A 21,183-nucleotide genomic window follows, 5' to 3' on the forward strand; every position below is an offset into this window, starting at 1 on the left:
GGAATTAGTTAATAAACAGTAAATTAATTTTCAGCGCGACACACCTCTAGAACCATTCCATTGCTGTTCCGCCCCGCCTCTTAACTATAGACATAAGAACCCAGACCCGACGCACCTCTACAAAATTCCATTCCCAGTCCGCCTCGCCCCTCCATTTTACCATTTACTGGATTTAGTTAATAAACAGTAAATTAATTTTCAGCGCGACACACCTCTAGAACCATTTCATTGCTGTTCCGCCCCGCCTCTTAACTATAGACATCAGAAACCCGGACCCGACGCACCTCTAGAAAATTCCATTCCGAGTCCGCCTCGCCGCTCCATTTTACCATTTACTGGAATTAGTTGATAAACAGTAAATTAATTTTCAGCGCGACACACCTCTAGAACCATTCCATTGCTGTTTCGCCCCGCCTCTTAACTATAGACATAAGAAACCCAGACCCGACGCACCTCTAGAAAATTCCATTCCCAATCCGCCTCGCCCCTCCATTTTACCATTTACTGGAATTAGTTAATAAAGAGTAAATTTATTTTCAGCGCGACACACCTCTAGAGCCATTCCATTGCTGTTCCACCCCGCCTCTTAACTATAGACATAAGAAACCCAGACCCGACGCACCTCTAGAAAATTCCATTCCCAGTCCGCCTCGCCCCTCCATTTTACCATTTACTGGAATTAGTTAATAAACAGTAAATTAATTTTCAGCGCGACACACCTCTAGAACCATTCCATTGCTGTTCCTCCCCGCCTCTTAACTATAGACATGATAAATCCAGACCCGACGCACCTCTAGAAAATTCCATTCCCAGTCCACCTAGCCGCTCCATTTTACCATTTATTGGAATTAGTTAGTAAACAGTAAATTAATTTTCAGCGCGACACACCTCTAGAACCATTCCATTGCTGTTCCGCCCCGCCTCTTAACTATAGACATGAGAAACCCAGACCCGACGAACCTCTAGAAAATTCCATTCCCAATCCGCCTCGCCCCTCCATTTTACCATTTACTGGAATTAGTTAATGAACAGTAAATTAATTTTCAGCGCGACACACCTCTAGAACCATTCCATTGCTGTTCTGCCCCGCCTCTTAACTATAGACATGATAAATCCAGACCCGACGCACCTCTAGAAAATTCCATTCCCAGTCCACCTAGCCGCTCCATTTTACCATTTATTGGAATTAGTTAGTAAACAGTAAATTAATTTTCAGCGCGACACACCTCTAGAACCATTCCATTGCTGTTCCTCCCCGCCTCTTAACTATAGACATCAGAAACCCGGACCCGACGCACCTCTAGAAAATTCCATTCCCAATCCGCCTCGCCGCTCCATTTTACCATTTACTGGAATTAGTTAATAAACAGTAAATTAATTTTCAGCGCGACACACCTCTAGAACCATTCCATTGCTGTTCTGCCTCGCCTCTTAACTATAGACATGATAAATCCAGACCCGACGCACCTCTAGAAAATTCCATTCCCAGTCCACCTAGCCGCTCCATTTTACCATTTATTGGAATTAGTTAGTAAACAGTAAATTAATTTTCAGCGCGACACACCTCTAGAACCATTCCATTGCTGTTCCGCCCCGCCTCTTAACTATAGACATGATAAATCCAGACCCGACGCACCTCTAGAAAATTCCATTCCCAGTCCACCTAGCCGCTCCATTTTACCATTTATTGGAATTAGTTAGTAAACAGTAAATTAATTTTCAGCGCGACACACCTCTAGAACCATTCCATTGCTGTTCTGCCCCGCCTCTTAACTATAGACATGATAAATCCAGACCCGACGCACCTCTAGAAAATTCCATTCCCAGTCCACCTAGCCGCTCCATTTTACCATTTATTGGAATTAGTTAGTAAACAGTAAATTAATTTTCAGCGCGACACACCTCTAGAACCATTCCATTGCTGTTCTGCCCCGCCTCTTAACTATAGACATGATAAATCCAGACCCGACGCACCTCTAGAAAATTCCATTCCCAGTCCACCTAGCCGCTCCATTTTACCATTTATTGGAATTAGTTAATAAACAGTAAATTAATTTTCAGCGCGACACACCTCTAGAACCATTCCATTGCTGTTCTGCCCCGCCTCTTAACTATAGACATGATAAATCCAGACCCGACGCACCTCTAGAAAATTCCATTCCCAGTCCACCTAGCCGCTCCATTTTACCATTTATTGGAATTAGTTAGTAAACAGTAAATTAATTTTCAGCGCGACACACCTCTAGAACCATTCCATTGCTGTTCTGCCCCGCCTCTTAACTATAGACATGATAAATCCAGACCCGACGCACCTCTAGAAAATTCCATTCCCAGTCCACCTAGCCGCTCCATTTTACCATTTATTGGAATTAGTTAGTAAACAGTAAATTAATTTTCAGCGCGACACACCTCTAGAACCATTCCATTGCTGTTCTGCCCCGCCTCTTAACTATAGACATGATAAATCCAGACCCGACGCACCTCTAGAAAATTCCATTCCCAGTCCACCTAGCCGCTCCATTTTACCATTTATTGGAATTAGTTAATAAACAGTAAATTAATTTTCAGCGCGACACACCTCTAGAACCATTCCATTGCTGTTCTGCCCCGCCTCTTAACTATAGACATGATAAATCCAGACCCGACGCACCTCTAGAAAATTCCATTCCCAGTCCACCTAGCCGCTCCATTTTACCATTTATTGGAATTAGTTAGTAAACAGTAAATTAATTTTCAGCGCGACACACCTCTAGAACCATTCCATTGCTGTTCTGCCCCGCCTCTTAACTATAGACATGATATATCCAGACCCGACGCACCTCTAGAAAATTCCATTCCCAGTCCACCTAGCCGCTCCATTTTACCATTTATTGGAATTAGTTAGTAAACAGTAAATTAATTTTCAGCGCGACACACCTCTAGAACCATTCCATTGCTGTTCTGCCCCGCCTCTTAACTATAGACATGATAAATCCAGACCCGACGCACCTCTAGAAAATTCCATTCCCAGTCCACCTAGCCGCTCCATTTTACCATTTATTGGAATTAGTTAATAAACAGTAAATTAATTTTCAGCGCGACACACCTCTAGAACCATTCCATTGCTGTTCTGCCCCGCCTCTTAACTATAGACATGATAAATCCAGACCCGACGCACCTCTAGAAAATTCCATTCCCAGTCCACCTAGCCGCTCCATTTTACCATTTATTGGAATTAGTTAGTAAACAGTAAATTAATTTTCAGCGCGACACACCTCTAGAACCATTCCATTGCTGTTCTGCCCCGCCTCTTAACTATAGACATGATAAATCCAATCCCGACGCACCTCTAGAAAATTCCATTCCCAGTCCACCTAGCCGCTCCATTTTACCATTTATTGGAATTAGTTAGTAAACAGTAAATTAATTTTCAGCGCGACACACCTCTAGAACCATTCCATTGCTGTTCTGCCCCGCCTCTTAACTATAGACATGATAAATCCAGACCCGACGCACCTCTAGAAAATTCCATTCCCAGTCCACCTAGCCGCTCCATTTTACCATTTATTGGAATTAGTTAGTAAAGAGTAAATTAATTTTCAGCGCGACACACCTCTAGAACCATTCCATTGCTGTTCTGCCCCGCCTCTTAACTATAGACATGATAAATCCAGACCCGACGCACCTCTAGAAAATTCCATTCCCAGTCCACCTAGCCGCTCCATTTTACAATTTATTGGAATTAGTTAGTAAACAGTAAATTAATTTTCAGCGCGACACACCTCTAGAACCATTCCATTGCTGTTCCTCCCCGCCTCTTAACTATAGACATGATAAATCCAGACCCGACGCACCTCTAGAAAATTCCATTCCCAGTCCACCTAGCCGCTCCATTTTACCATTTATTGGAATTAGTTAGTAAACAGTAAATTAATTTTCAGCGCGACACACCTCTAGAACCATTCCATTGCTGTTCCGCCCCGCCTCTTAACTATAGACATGAGAAACCCAGACCCGACGCACCTCTAGAAAATTCCATTCCCAATCCGCCTCGCCCCTCCATTTTACCATTTACTGGAATTAGTTAATGAACAGTAAATTAATTTTCAGCGCGACACACCTCTAGAACCATTCCATTGCTGTTCTGCCCCGCCTCTTAACTATAGACATGATAAATCCAGACCCGACGCACCTCTAGAAAATTCCATTCCCAGTCCACCTAGCCGCTCCATTTTACCATTTATTGGAATTAGTTAGTAAACAGTAAATTAATTTTCAGCGCGACACACCTCTAGAACCATTCCATTGCTGTTCCTCCCCGCCTCTTAACTATAGACATCAGAAACCCGGACCCGACGCACCTCTAGAAAATTCCATTCCCAATCCGCCTCGCCGCTCCATTTTACCATTTACTGGAATTAGTTAATAAACAGTAAATTAATTTTCAGCGCGACACACCTCTAGAACCATTCCATTGCTGTTCTGCCCCGCCTCTTAACTGTAGACATGATAAATCCAGACCCGACGCACCTCTAGAAAATTCGATTCCCAGTCCACCTAGCCGCTCCATTTTACCATTTATTGGAATTAGTTAGTAAACAGTAAATTAATTTTCAGCGCGACACACCTCTAGAACCACTCCATTGCTGTTCCGCCCCGCCTCTTAACTATAGACATGAGAAACCCAGACCCGACGCACCTCTAGAAAATTCCATTCCCAGTCCGGTTCGCCCCTCCATTTTACCATTTACTGGAATTAGTTAATAAACAGTAAATTAATTTTCAGCGCGACACACCTCTAGAACCATTCCATTGCTGTTCTGCCCCGCCTCTTAGCTATAGACATGAGAAACCCAGACCCAACGCACCTCTAGAAAATTCCATTCCCAGTCCACCTAGCCGCTCCATTTTACCATTTATTGGAATTAGTTAGTAAACAGTAAATTAATTTTCAGCGCGACACACCTCTAGAACCATTCCATTGCTGTTCCTCCCCGCCTCTTAACTATAGACATCAGAAACCCGGACCCGACGCACCTCTAGAAAATTCCATTCCCAATCCGCCTCGCCCCTCCATTTTACCATTTACTGGAATTAGTTAATGAACAGTAAATTAATTTTCAGCGCGACACACCTCTAGAACCATTCCATTGCTGTTCTGCCCCGCCTCTTAACTATAGACATGATAAATCCAGACCCGACGCACCTCTAGAAAATTCCATTCCCAGTCCACCTAGCCGCTCCATTTTACCATTTATTGGAATTAGTTAGTAAACAGTAAATTAATTTTCAGCGCGACACACCTCTAGAACCATTCCATTGCTGTTCCACCCCGCCTCTTAACTATAGACATGAGAAACCCAGACCCGACGCACCTCTAGAAAATTCCATTCCCAGTCCGGCTCGCCCCTCCATTTTACCATTTACTGGAATTAGTTAATAAACAGTAAATTAATTTTCAGCGCGACACACCTCTAGAACCATTCCATTGCTGTTCTGCCCCGCCTCTTAGCTATAGACATGAGAAACCCAGACCCAACGCACCTCTAGAAAATTCCATTCCCAGTCCGCCTCGCCCCTCCATTTTACCATTTACTGGAATTAGTTAATAAACAGTAAATTAATTTTCAGCGCGACACACCTCTAGAACCATTCCATTGCTGTTCCGCCCCGCCTCTTAACTATAGACATAAGAAACCCAGACCCAACGCACCTCTAGAAAATTCCATTCCCAGTCCGCCTCGCCCCTCCATTTTACCATTTACTGGAATTAGTTAATAAACAGTAAATTAATTTTCAGCGCGACACACCTCTAGAACCATTCCATGGCTGTTCCGCCCCGCCTCTTAACTATAGACATAAGAAACCCAGACCCAACGCACCTCTAGAAAATTCCATTCCCAGTCCGCCTCGCCCCTCCATTTTACCATTTACTGGAATTAGTTAATAAACAGTAAATTAATTTTCAGCGCGACACACCTCTAGAACCATTCCATTGCTGTTCCGCCCCGCCTCTTAACTATAGACATAAGAACCCAGACCCGACGCACCTCTACAAAATTCCATTCCAGTCCGCCTCGCCCCTCCATTTTACCATTTACTGGAATTAGTTAATAAACAGTAAATTAATTTTCAGCGCGACACACCTCTAGAACCATTCCATTGCTGTTCCGCCCCGCCTCTTAACTATAGACATCAGAAACCCGGACCCGACGCACCTCTAGAAAATTCCATTCCGAGTCCGCCTCGCCGCTCCATTTTACCATTTACTGGAATTAGTTAATAAACAGTAAATTAATTTTCAGCGCGACACACCTCTAGAGCCATTCCATTGCTGTTCCACCCCGCCTCTTAACTATAGACATAAGAAACCCAGACCCGACGCACCTCTAGAAAATTCCATTCCCAGTCCGCCTCGCCCCTCCATTTTACCATTTACTGGAATTAGTTAATAAACAGTAAATTAATTTTCAGCGCGACACACCTCTAGAACCATTCCATTGCTGTTCCGCCCCGCCTCTTAACTATAGACATGATAAATCCAGACCCGACACACCTCTAGAAAATTCCATTCCCAGTCCACCTAGCCGCTCCATTTTACCATTTATTGGAATTAGTTAGTAAACAGTAAATTAATTTTCAGCGCGACACACCTCTAGAACCATTCCATTGCTGTTCCGCCCCGCCTCTTAACTATAGACATGAGAAACCCAGACCCGACGCACCTCTAGAAAATTCCATTCCCAATCCGCCTCGCCCCTCCATTTTACCATTTACTGGAATTAGTTAATGAACAGTAAATTAATTTTCAGCGCGACACACCTCTAGAACCATTCCATTGCTGTTCTGCCCCGCCTCTTAACTATAGACATGATAAATCCAGACCCGACGCACCTCTAGAAAATTCCATTCCCAGTCCACCTAGCCGCTCCATTTTACCATTTATTGGAATTAGTTAGTAAACAGTAAATTAATTTTCAGCGCGACACACCTCTAGAACCATTCCATTGCTGTTCCTCCCCGCCTCTTAACTATAGACATCAGAAACCCGGACCCGACGCACCTCTAGAAAATTCCATTCCCAATCCGCCTCGCCGCTCCATTTTACCATTTACTGGAATTAGTTAATAAACAGTAAATTAATTTTCAGCGCGACACACCTCTAGAACCATTCCATTGCTGTTCTGCCCCGCCTCTTAACTATAGACATGATAAATCCAGACCCGACGCACCTCTAGAAAATTCCATTCCCAGTCCACCTAGCCGCTCCATTTTACCATTTATTGGAATTAGTTAGTAAACAGTAAATTAATTTTCAGCGCGACACACCTCTAGAACCATTCCATTGCTGTTCCGCCCCGCCTCTTAACTATAGACATGAGAAACCCAGACCCGACGCACCTCTAGAAAATTCCATTCCCAGTCCGGCTCGCCCCTCCATTTTACCATTTACTGGAATTAGTTAATAAACAGTAAATTAATTTTCAGCGCGACACACCTCTAGAACCATTCCATTGCTGTTCTGCCCCGCCTCTTAGCTATAGACATGAGAAACCCAGACCCAACGCACCTCTAGAAAATTCCATTCCCAGTCCACCTAGCCGCTCCATTTTACCATTTATTGGAATTAGTTAGTAAACAGTAAATTAATTTTCAGCGCGACACACCTATAGAACCATTCCATTGCTGTTCCTCCCCGCCTCTTAACTATAGACATCAGAAACCCGGACCCGACGCACCTCTAGAAAATTCCATTCCCAATCCGCCTCGCCCCTCCATTTTACCATTTACTGGAATTAGTTAATGAACAGTAAATTAATTTTCAGCGCGACACACCTCTAGAACCATTCCATGGCTGTTCCGCCCCGCCTCTTAACTATAGACATAAGAAACCCAGACCCAACGCACCTCTAGAAAATTCCATTCCCAGTCCGCCTCGCCCCTCCATTTTACCATTTACTGGAATTAGTTAATAAACAGTAAATTAATTTTCAGCGCGACACACCTCTAGAACCATTCCATTGCTGTTCCGCCCCGCCTCTTAACTATAGACATAAGAACCCAGACCCGACGCACCTCTACAAAATTCCATTCCCAGTCCGCCTCGCCCCTCCATTTTACCATTTACTGGAATTAGTTAATAAACAGTAAATTAATTTTCAGCGCGACACACCTCTAGAACCATTCCATTGCTGTTCCGCCCCGCCTCTTAACTATAGACATCAGAAACCCGGACCCGACGCACCTCTAGAAAATTCCATTCCGAGTCCGCCTCGCCGCTCCATTGTACCATTTACTGGAATTAGTTAATAAACAGTAAATTAATTTTCAGCGCGACACACCTCTAGAACCATTCCATTGCTGTTTCGCCCCGCCTCTTAACTATAGACATAAGAAACCCAGACCCGACGCAACTCTAGAAAATTCCATTCCCAATCCGCCTCGCCCCTCCATTTTACCATTTACTGGAATTAGTTAATAAACAGTAAATTAATTTTCAGCGCGACACACCTCTAGAACCATTCCATTGCTGTTCCGCCCCGCCTCTTAACTATACACATGAGAAACCCAGATCCGACGCACCTCTAGAAAATTCCATTCCCAGTCCGCCTCGCCCCTCCATTTTACCATTTACTGGAATTAGTTAATAAACAGTAAATTAATTTTCAGCGCGACTCACCTCTAGAACCATTCCATTGCTGTTCCGCCCCGCCTCTTAACTATAGACATGAGAAACCCAGACCCGACGCACCTCTAGAAAATTCCATTCCCAGTCCGCCTCGCCCCTCCATTTTACCATTTACTGGAATTAGTTAATAAACAGTAAATTAATTTTCAGCGCGTTCAACTCTAGAACCATTCCATTGCTGTTCCGCCCCGCCTCTTAACTATAGACATGAGAAACCCAGTTCCCATGTCTATGCTCTTAACCATTAGCCCGAAGTAATAAAAAATCGAAACACTTCCGCTTTAAGCAGAGAGAGAGAGAGAGAGAAAGAGAGATTATAAGCATAGGAGTGCGAAAAATTACAAATTTATCGATACCTGTTTCAATCGTCAATTCTCCGACTTTCGGAAGAAGTTAGAATGACATAGATAGACAGATAGATAGATACAAACAAAGATACACTCAGTTTTTATTATGCAAGATAAATTGTTAATTTTATAAGAGGGGAAATATGGAGGGGTTTATGGCGCGAGCTATGAAATCACAATGGTGGAAATGATTAATTTTAGATTTTTTTAGATTCCATTTATTTGAATTGATGTGAAATGAAATATATACTTTGCGCAACAAATTAATAATAGTAAACAACGTATTTCAAGCACAAATGAGCAGATTGATTGTAGACACGTGTTTTGAGGGTCAAAGAACCAGTTTTTCAATGAAACTAAAAGTGAGCTTTAGGATGAAAAGCAATTCGAGAAAACTCGGATATACTTCGATATAAACGTTGTTTATTGTAGTTGCATTTGAATTAATGTTTTTACATTCATACACATACGTCGTAGTTAGAATGAGAGTGGCGTTGGTTTAATCATGCTCACCCCAATGGGAGGTCATTGTGACCTCCTACAAGAAAATATTAGCATTTTGCACTTTGGACCATTAACACTGCGATTGAAGGCAATGAAGGAAAGGCAAGAATCATCTTTCTGTTACACTGTAGAAAAAAAATCCGAAACGTTACTGAGTATTTTCGTGTAACGTTTCGGTATTTCAATGGTTTTTATCCACTTCCTGGAAAAACCAAGTATCATTGTGAAAAAGTTTCCTGAATTGCTACAAGTTGCACAAAAGTAGACTTCACAGCGTTGTGAAAAGCATTTTTAGCTCCCAGTTTAAAGATTAACTGAGCGTATTTATAAAGTGTACCCGCTTCAGTCCGATTAAGCCGTGTTCAGACTGTTTAAGTTCCCTAAGGGAGCGACTACACTCTAAAAAACAATTCCAAAAATGACGAAAAAGTACTCAAACTTGAACATATTGCGAGTCTAAATGGTTCCGACTACGTGGTATTCAAATTTGAAACATTCAAATACTAAAATCCACACGTGTACTCATTTTTGAGGTATTTGTGCTCATTTTTGAATATGTAATATTTTAAAAACTGAGTATTATGTACTCATTTTTAAGTATGAAATAATTTAGCACATTATTTGAAAACATGGGTACTCTTATTTGAAACAAGAGGTTTCACGAAAATTTGAAAGCATGAATGTACTTATTTTTGAAAACTTCATTTTTGTTAGTGTAAGTCCATGGGTTACTTAGTTTTGAAAGGATTACTGAATAGCAAAGTAAGATACTCACGAATGGTACAATATGTGCTTATTTTTGACACATTCGTATTATCAAGCCAATGCGACATGTTCTAGACGAATGTCTGAAATATAAGCACATGTATTATGCATGAGTAGAGCGGTATTTAAAAAATGAGAACATGGTGAATCGTGTTTGAGAAGAGGGTATTTTCAAAAGTAAGAACTCTTACTTTTCAATTCTGAGCCAAATTGTCTCGGACCCATTTGGAGTAAGTGATGTTCTCAAAAATAAGCGATTTGAAAAATAAGCGTCTGAATTCTAAGAAGCCTGTTTTACCAGAGTGCATGAAGATGATAAACGAAAGAATCAGAAAGTGAAAGAAGATTCTCGGTCTGTTGTAAATGATTTGCCTTTATTTTTCTTTCTGAATTATGAAAGAAGGAAATTCTATAAGTTATTGTGTTTTCTGGTTATTTAATCAAGTATTTGTTATTAATAATTTATTTGATTAGTTAATGCTAATTTGTTCATTAAATAATTCCCGAAAATCAATAAAATCAAAAGGAAATGTTTCGAGTGTGGCGTATTAGAGTGAATGGTACGATTCTTGAATGGTCGATTTTAGGTACTGGACTCCCTCCTTGAAAAATTCCTATGTTAGTTTAATATTGTTCTTAATCGTCATAGACACTAATGACGATTAATATTCCTATTCGGAGATGTAGGTTTTGACCACGGATTGCACGGAAAGGCAAACATCCGGTTTACTCGCGGAAATGGACGCATCTATTAATTTTCAGGGATGTCTGCTTTTGCAGATACATGTTAGCCTCTAAATTAAGCGGAGTCTCATTCAAATGAGTGGAACACGCGCTTCAAATTTTTACTTTTCCCCCGCATTCAGATAGACTCGTCTTAACTGGACGGTTGCCAATTCCATACAATCCGTGGTTGCACTGTATGTACGCTCATGTTTTGCTTATTATTATTTTTTTTATCATTTAGTAAAATTCGGAGTTTCTATCGGGGCACCCCTGATTGTTAAATTCCTAGTTTCAAGAAAGTGAAGGATTCAGATTTTTTTTTTTTTATAAATCTGCAAAAACTTGAGGGCATCTCGAATCTTTCAGAAATTGGAAAAAATAATATTTGACGAATGTACAGCAATTTCATTGGAAACATTCCAGAAATTGCGTAAGTTCGTCCTCCAATCACAACATTTGAATGAGCCGACAGTGGACATTTTAAGGAAATTGTAATTTAATTTCCTTTTTAAATGTTTCGTAAAATTTTGAAGAGAAATTCAAGAATTTTTTGTCGATTTTACGGGTTTTCCGTTTGCAGTGCCATCTGTTGGGAAAATTTTGAACTAAAATCAAGAGTTCTGGGAGGAAGAATGTATCCCTCGACATTAGGCTCGTCATTTCAAAAATTTCAAGGGGGGGGGGTAGAGGGTGGCAAATGGTTGTGTTCAATCCATCTTATACCGAAACAACAAGTTCCGTTCAGAACTCTCGACGATCCTACTTTCCCATATACCAAAAGTACTCAGTACCAAAAATAAGTAGTATCTGATCAATATTCTCAAAATTAGTTAGAATTGAAATTATTTCAAACATTACTTTTTTATACTTTCAGCTGATTTCTAAAAATAAAATATGGCTCGATCATCTGAAGAAACAGATGCGTAAAACATAAATAAACAAACAAATAAAGTAGCAGCACCATTTATACAAAGCAACGAATTTTTCTCCATTAAAAAAGAAAAAAATCTTTAATCGCCTTCAAATTGAAAAAAAAAAAGAATTAAAAAATACAAAATTTAGCAACAATAAAATTTAAACTTAAAAAAAAAATAATTTCAAAAAAAAAAAAAAAACAGTAAAAACCATGGTTGCAGAATCGGAGTCAATCTCATATTGGGGTAAAAGCGTCAGAGACGAGAGTCGAAGGTTTTTAATTCAATGACTCGGAGTCGGAATCGGACCATTTTTCCTTAAAAGTCTACAACTCTGCCAGTGTTTGCAGAGTCGGAGTCGGACTTATTTTAGAATAAAGGAGTCGGAGTCAAGGACCCCGAGTTGAAAATTCCAAAAGTTAGAGTCAGTCATTTTTACCTCCTTTTCTAAATTTTTAACCATTTTACAAAGCTACGGCGTCAGCGTCGGAGTCGGGGAGTGAAGATCAGACTAGTTTTCAGATAAAGGAGTCGGGATCGAGTGCCCTAAAATTCTAGAAGTTGAAGTCGGGAGTTGGTTATTAAGAGCTATAGGCACTAATGTTAAGGATTTGAACTGTTCAAAATTGAACGGAAAAATGGTCAAATCAAAAATATATTTTCTATCATCCATCATTCCATCAAAAACCTTTTCCTACAAAATTTGTTTGAAGCAAATTCGCCGATATAAATGCAGGATTTATATTTGCCTTAAATTTCCCCATAGGAGCTAATGTTAAGCTTTTTTTTTTGAACTGTTCAAAATTGAGCGAAAAATTGTCCAAATCAATTAATGAAATATGGATGAGAGGTCCTCGCCGAGATCTTTCGAAAAAAAAAAAAAAAACTTTTTCAAGTTGGACTATTCATTCAAAAGTTATTAGGGCGGACAGACACTTTTTCCCCATTTTTGTACCCTACTTTCCAATTTTTCAACATTTATTTAGTTATTTTTTAAATTTATACACAATTTTATTTAATTATTTATTTTTTGTTTTTAGTGATATTTTTAAGATGCCTTCAGCAATTCTTTCATGCTTTTATTCTTTCTCAGACTTTTATTGGGAATGTAGGCTAAAAACCGCAAAATGCGTACAAAACTGCCCAATTTCATTAGGGAAGATGTTATTCCAGGGGGGAGGGTCGTTTGGCTTCCTTTCTGAAGGACCAAATGACAGGCATGCTGGTCACATAAATATTATACAAAAATTGCTCTTTTAACCCTAACGGTTTCCTGTTATACATTTTTAAAAACAGTCTACTTCAGTTCAACCTATATATGCCGCATTTTTGAATATAACAGCTTTCCATCAAGGGCTCTCATATAGGGGGCAAGGGGGGGAGGCCCTTTGAAATTAAAACTTCTTTGCTTTTAGTACTTTTTTCTTTGCAAAAATGTAAAAAATTTCTTCTCCAGCCATTAATGAATAAGTTATTAAAAATGTCAAATTTTAATGACTCTAATCTGTCCTGAAATCAGTTTCCACGGGGAAAATATCCAGCTAGACCACAGGGAAAATAATTGAGCCCCCCCCCCTTGCAACTTTGCATATGGGCGCCCATTCTTTCCATGCAATTTTTAATGAATATACAATCATCCAAAGACATCAAAACCGAATTAGCCATTTTACATTACGAACAACTCTGCTAAAAATATCTTCAACTCGCGTTAGAAGACTCGTCAAATCACTTCGGCAATTTACCGAAATGATTTCATCACTAAATGACGCTACAAAGTGGTGTTCAGCAAATTAAATTCTAGTTGTGTTTTGAAGCGTCAGAACGAGGAGCCATTTTCATTATGTGTTTTCGTGGTTAATTATTGGTGGCTGTTAAATTAGGCAGGAGGAGAAACAACGGAGCAGTCAGTCATTTTAGTTATGCTCATTTAATTTACACCGATTTTCAGTAAATTGGAAATTTCGATTCTAAATAAGTTTGTTTCGTGGGCAAAATATTTACAGTAAATATATCTTTGGTGGATTTGAAATAATTAATTGGAGATTGCATCGGTAGAAATCACTTTCTGTGTATATTTTTGCATTAATAGTATCGCAATAAGTATTGTAACAGAACCGAAATAACTTCCTCTATGTAATTCCATTTTTCAGCTATTTTACGCGAAATTAGCATTGCTTTTTGAAACTATTCAATTGGGAGCTTGTTTCTCTCAAACTATAAGTGATCTGAAGTTATATGAAGATTAAATTTAAGATTGAAACATTAAAATATAAAATGAGTCTTTACGCAAAACACGGAAATACTCCTGATCTTACTAAGTAGAATTTCGTTTTCCATAGTCGTTAAAAGCATTTTAAAACGGTTGTCAACACCACCACGCTAACTACTACTTTAAAACGTTCATTAAATAGTCAGTTGCATGGGTAGATTTTTACTTTTGTAGCAAATTAAAATATTCGTTTTAAAATCAGTCAGAAACAGTTGGGACTAAAATTTTACTACTTAAAAACTTTGAATACTCGTAGTTACTAAATGAAAAAAATATATATTTACATACACGGACGGTTGCAGATAATGCTTTTTCAGAAATAAACCGTTAGAATATTAAAGTCAAATACAAAAAACTATTTTTTAAAATTATTATTTGTCTTTGGTGTCCTACTGTTGCAGTTTCAGTTGTAAAAAAGCAATTCTTTAGCAACTTTTGTTACAACAACAAGTAAATTCAAAGCAGACAATTGTGAAATTTTTTAAGTTTAAATTCTGTTTTAAGAAAAGGGGGAGGAGCTGACCAACCTAAAACATTCTAAAAATTGAATTGATTATTCGAACCATGCATATAAGTGCAACACTGTAAAAACAATTCAGAAGCGTTCCCGGAAAATAATTGACAGCTTTTGTGCCCTATTTGTGACAGCAACATACCTTCCAAAAATATGAACGGTATCCGCTAAAATTCAGTAACATTCTTGAAACTATTCTGGAATCTTTCTAAAGAATTCAGAAATATTCCCTGCTAAAGCTAATCATGTCTGTGGATCAAACTAGGAACATTTAGAGCAGGGGCTCTCAAACTTTTAGACATCGCGATCCCATTTTTAGACGAAACATTTTGACGACCCCCCAAAACTGTAACTCTGTCTAAACCCTAAAACAATAACTAAAAACTACACAACTGGTTCATTTTTATCTAGTAGCTAGTGAAATAAACATGAATTTCTTGTCTTTTGAATTATTTTATAATAAGAGACAGTAGTCGACCTTACTTATTTTATAATCTTGCTATAGTTTTATGACATTTTTTGGCTTTTTTGTGTATTTGCTATGTGTTTTAATAAAAACAATAAATTAATTTTCTTTAAACTTTTCTTCCACATCTCGCGACACCCCTGAACACATCCCGCGACGCCCCTGGAGGTCGCGACCCACTGTTTGAGAACCCTGATTTAGAGAATACTTAGGCATGTGTAAAATAATAACTTGTCACCTGCCTGATTTACCATGAAAGCTCCAACAGCATTATTTTCTTAAAGCATGCATTATAAATTGAGGGAGGAAGTGCATCATATTGGCTTAGCAAAACCTTGGGCAACGAACTGAAGTCAGGTGTCTTAACAACGACGAATGCCTGACACGTTTGCGTGAAACTAGCGAAAGAATCCCTTTTTCTTACAATGCTTCGTTTTAAGATCTATCACGTGGCTTGGTGTCTTTGTTTCACGAATGAAAGTCTCCACTCCCTCCATTTTCAAGCTTCTCGATGATGATTTCAACCATGGCTATAGTTGGAACTGGTACCGCTATAAGAGGACAGGCAGAATTATCCGACATTTTGGTTCCAAGATAGCTTTGGATCCAACCCTGTTTCTAGTACTTACAAATACGTTTTCACATTTGCTGGTTGCTATGTCGTAAAACAATTGATGTTTAGTCGAGTAAAATGTCACTTAAAGTCAATCTAGAAAGGTAACCTAATTCGCGAATTCAATAAAAATGTTTTGGGAAAAATTTATTGTAATACACGTCATTTCCACACCTAATTTGTTTTTTAACTTGTATTAATTAAATCTTTTTCATTTACAAAATAAAATAATCAAACATCAATCCGGCAACTCAGCTGAAGCTTGGTAACCAGTTTTCTGTAACAAGGCTTTTTAATAAAAACTAATTTTGTGCCCCCGCAGTTTTAGAACCAAAATGTCAGATAAATCAGCTTCTTTATATAGTGGCCTTGGAACAGAACTTCAAAACCTAATATCCTACTTAACAGGCAATTATGGCTAAGGTACCGAATGCAAACACCAATTCATGTTAATGGCGTGCAACTTGAGCAAATCATAGTTGACTCAAAGCTGATAATCTTAATAAATACATTCAGTCAATCTTTAAACTGGTAGATTAAAATACATTGCAAAACATTGAAAAGTCTGCATTCGTGCATTTTGTAGGAATGTAGAAAACATTTGGACAAATATGTATTGGAATGTGGGGCAAAGTGAAATTGTAAAATATTTATTCTGCTTTTAGCGCCACCTATCCGGTAATATTTCAACTATATAGTAGCACATGTAATCTATTTCAGTCAGTAAAAATATACCACCAAAAATTAAAACACATTATTTTACAGGCAATTTTCAAAAATCTATACTCATTTTGTAAAATTTTGTTGTAAGTCAAAAATTATTTTTGTTGTTATAAAATGATAAAGTTCTTGTTTTTAACATTTTAATTTTTATTGAACCCTTCTAATACTCTGTGAAATATTTATTTAGTTACTATATAGCTTATTTGTGATTTAAATATTTTCTACAATCAGTCAATTATGCGGGGCAAAGAGGATGATGAGTCTTGTTTTGTTTACTCGCTCATTCATTTACGAAATCACTTACGTAGGGGAGACCGGGGCAAGATGACGAGCCGGGCAAGATTACGAATGCCTTAATGTTTCCGTTTTAAACTAGGTAACAGCATCAACTGCATGCTACTGGATCTTCTATCCGCTGTTCTTTCAGAAATAAAATAAAGACGCTGAAATCGCCATATTTGTGTTAGTTCTGAAGCTCTGATTGTTTACCGTTGCCACGGTATAACTTTTATTCGTGTGTTTCCACAACTCAGGCTGAGTCAATTTCCATTTTTCTTGCAAAAGTCTAGCACCTATGCAGCAAGCGATAAGCTCTAACCGAGGAATACTCAGTGATTTTAGTGGATCTACTCTAGTTTTAAACCTAACGAGATATATTTCAACTTCAATTTCCACTACTGAACGATCGTAGACGCACGCCACGTAAGCTTCTTTAGAAGCATCCACAAATACATACAGTTCTGTTGTAGAATTGGTTATTATGTAGCATGGCAAAGTTACGTTATTTGACAATGCAATTTCCTTGAAACATTTCAAAAATTTATTTACAATATCAGGGGGTAGTTCTAAATCCCAGGAATGTTTTAACTTACAAGCATCTTGCAGTATCAGTTTAGGAAGCAATGTAGTAGGGCTTAATAAGCCGATGGGATCAAAAATCTTTTGCACTGTAGATAAAATTAAACGCTTTGTAATTTTTGTTTCACAAGTCAATGCTTCTATATTTATATTACACCTTAGAGTGTCATTATCCAAATTCCATAAAATTCCTAAAATAGACGCTTCCCCTGAATGCTTCGTAACATTTTCAGAAGCTACATTGCTTTCAAACCCTCGCAAGTTAAAACATCCCTTTGACATAATAAGTTGCGATTGTTCGATGAACTTCGCTTCTTCTTCGGTATTATGAACCCCTGTTACACAATTGTCTACAAAGAAAAAACTTTCCAACTTCTGTGCAATCTCATATTCAGGAAGGCTGTATGCCTTTTCAATGCTTACACTCAACCCTATAGGATGCAACCTCAATCTATCAATATCAGGTATTAGTTCAATGAGGTTCATTCCTTTAAACAAGCATTCATTCAAAGAAGGTTTACCTCTCTGGGATGCTGAAGCATCAAAAACAGGCCGAACTTTTGTGGTCTTACTATCTATTTTTATAACAGGCCTATGTGGTAGATAGTGGCACTTATTCTCTAATTCCGAGTCTGGTACGCGCTCAATAATATTCAAGTTTTCCCATTCTTTGAATACATTTTGGTAATCCTCAAGCAAATTACTACATTTTGACTTAATAATTTTTTCATTCCCTTTCCAGGCTAAATCCTTATTATCTGGTAAGTTCGAAAAATCATACTTCCAAGGAAGCTCTACTTCATATCTTCCACAAGGAAGAATTTTCAAATTATCCTCAAATTCAGCTAAATGTTCTCCTATGCATGCTTTCCTATTAACATTGCAAGTGGGATCTGTTATTCCTATACTTTCAAGTTCCCACAATTCATTCAAAGGAATATTTTTAGCATGCATCGATAATGTTCTGAAAATATCATCTTTCTCATTTGTGTTCTGCTTACCCATAACAGTCCACCCAAGCTTCATTTCTACGGCAGTAAGGCCGGATTCTAAATCTACTGAACGTCCCGTCAGCAATTTTCCTAAAACATCTGCCCCTATTAAAAGATCAATTTCTTTCATTTTACAAAGGGAATCAGAAACTTCAATATTCTTTTTCTTTAATTCATTCAAAATATAAGGATTGCTAACTTTTGGTATAAAACTACAAATTTTCCTTTCAGAAAGAGCTTCAAAACTACAAGCAAAAGACCCTTTCAAACCCCTCACTTCAACAGTGAATATCTTATGCCGTTTTGGGTTCGTTTTCCTCCCCCCAAATAACGAGTGAATCACTGTTTCTTCACGAAGTGGAGTTGCTTTCAGCTCAGACAAAAACTTTCTGACTTACATAACTACTTTGACTACCAGTATCTGCCAAAGCTCGAATTATTTTTTCTCGATTATTACATTTAATCCGAACACACAGAGTTTGCAAAAATACAGTTTGAGTTTTATCAAAGTTAGAGAGAGAGTTTTTGGACTTAGAAACTACTACATCCTTAGCTTCACAACTTTTGCTTTCCAGCTTTGGACACATTACATAAAAATGAGGTTCTCCACAACCATTACATTTTAACTCTCCTTTTGAATTACAATATTTACTGATATGATTTGAATTAAAACATATAAAACAAACCCCTTTTTTTTAACAATATTTTTTGTTTTTCATTTACATTCATCTCTTTTGCAATGTAACATCTATTACTTTGATGACTTTTTCCACAAAAAATACAACTTTGAAATCGCTTACCCTTTCTCTCAGTACTTACTAACGCTGCAGCTGTCGCTAGGTCGCTTTCCTTCTCAGTTGTGGGCTCTCGTTTGCGCCAATTTGAATTTGCGCCGAAACCAGTTCTTGCAAGACGAACCATTTCTTCACCATTGACTTCTTGGCGAAGAAAGTTCATTAACTGCTCTAAACTGCGACAGTTCTTATCTTCGGTTAAATTATGATTTCGACTACTTTCCCACGTTACTAAAACTTCTTCCGGCAGACAGCTCTCAACCAAAGGCGTCAAGAAATCTCCATACTTTTCTTTTGTCCGTCCAAGGGTTTCCAACGCACGAAGTTTTCCTTCCAATTCGTCATAGAGGGATGGAAGATCAGCTTTCCCCCGTCCTGCGGCAGCAGAATTTTTCATAACTAATCTCAATAAATCTCGAACATACATTTGCACCAGCAGATCATCACGGCCAAATCTTTCCTTTAACTGCTGTATTGCTTTACAATAATTTTCTCCGGTAGCAGGAAAACTCAGCACTAATCTTTCTGTCTTCGAACCATGTTCCATCGATTGAATTAAATACTGCATTTTATCTTCATTATCAATGCCCTGGTCCTCATGGATTTTCTTGAACTGGCTCCAAAAATTTAAAAATTCTCTCGCTTCTCCGTTAAACTTTTTAAGTTCTATCGTCGGCAGCTTAAAGTTGCGCTTACTAATGTTCCCATTACGCTGAACATTTTCAAACTTTAAATCAAGCAGAGAGCAAATTTGAATAAACTTGTCCCGATAATTTTCTGCTTCTTCACAATCTTCATAATAAGCCTCCTCGGCATTTTTATCTTTCAACAACAGCTCAGATATTATGCTCTGACAATCATCTAGCCGCTTGAATTTGTTAGAAATCTGATTTCTTAAAATTAAAAGTTCATCCGAACCAGTAATTTCCTTCAAAAGTTCAGCTTCAATTTTTTTCATACTGAGGGTAAAAGACGCTCTCAGTCCTTTTCTCTGAGCTTTCAATGTAGTTAAATCCATCTTCTTATATAAGTTCCAAGCACCCGTCCTGTCACGGACGCCAAAATTATGTTGAATATAAACTCCAAGTTCAAACGATGAATTATTTTATCAGGACTGCATTAATCAATGCGTGGTGCTGGAATCCAAGAAGTTCACCTTTTCTTCATAAAAAAGACATTTATTTTGCTAAAACTACCAGAAAACTACAGAGCCAAAAACATTTGTGCATTACAGCACCATTTTTAAACTCCTACTGATTTTTAATTTTATTTTTCAGTATTCTGACGTTTTCTCGTGCACACATTTATCATTCACTTGGAACTCTCTTCACTTCAGTTTCTAACAATCTTTCTTATTAAGTAAATTTTAAATGCAATTGTAAGCCTTTATACGCGCGATTGGTAACGATTTTATAGTCGGAAGTAGGCAGAAAAAGCTTAATGATTTAAAATTTATATCTGCTGTCAGTTCCTATTTGTTAACAATGTGTGTTCTGACCCGCGAAATTCATCTTCATATGAGGTTCTTTTTTATAATGTTTAATTTAATATTAGTTTTTGTTATTGATTTGGGGTTTCTGTTATTCTTCATTTTGGTTTTTCTCGGCATCCTTAGACTAAATACTCTATCCCTTACAGGCGCGGGTCATTAAAATTTTAGAAATATAATGAAAAAACACAATGGATGGGATAAATTGGTTATCTGGACATAGATTTTACAGTCAAAATTTTTTTAAATTCACCCCCTCCATCTTGGGGTGGTGTCCCCGTTTGTGACCACCGCCCGCCTAGAGCAGAAATTGTTTTCGGAAGTGGTTATGCTTACCACATATGACAATTGGAGTAATTTCAAATATTTTAAGCTCTTAAGCATTTTTACTAATTATTTCAATAATTTATGCCATTAAGAATATTTAGAACACAAAATTCAATATTTTTACTATAAAAATTCCAAGATAAAGATGAAGTAAAATTCAAGAAAGTTCATATAGATTATATAAAATTATCTGAATAAGCAATTTAAAATGTTA

General features: G+C 38.1%; 1 protein-coding gene across 1 annotated transcript; it reads right to left on the reverse strand.

Annotated features, from left to right (window-relative positions):
- Positions 1-9,514: 9,514 nt before the first annotated feature.
- LOC129231033 (uncharacterized) lies at positions 9,515-20,171 on the reverse strand. Its single transcript, XM_054865280.1, has 2 exons — positions 19,179-20,171; positions 9,515-9,553 (listed from the first exon to the last, which is right to left on the reverse strand). The coding sequence occupies exons 1-2, from the start codon at positions 20,169-20,171 to the stop codon at positions 9,515-9,517; spliced, it is 1,032 nt and encodes a 343-aa protein (XP_054721255.1).
- Positions 20,172-21,183: the final 1,012 nt, after the last annotated feature.

Source organism: Uloborus diversus, chromosome 10, assembly GCF_026930045.1.
Source record: "Uloborus diversus isolate 005 chromosome 10, Udiv.v.3.1, whole genome shotgun sequence".
NCBI lineage: Eukaryota > Metazoa > Arthropoda > Arachnida > Araneae > Uloboridae > Uloborus > Uloborus diversus.

Coding starts and splice junctions, on each gene's coding strand:
- LOC129231033 (XM_054865280.1), bottom strand. CDS start 20,171: ATGGATTTAACTACATTGAAAGCTCAGAGAAAAGGACTGAGAGCGTCT. Junction 9,554..19,178: donor TAGCGACAGCTGCAGCGTTA/GTAAGTACTGAG, acceptor ATTTTCTTGTAG/GAGGTCACAATGACCTCCCA.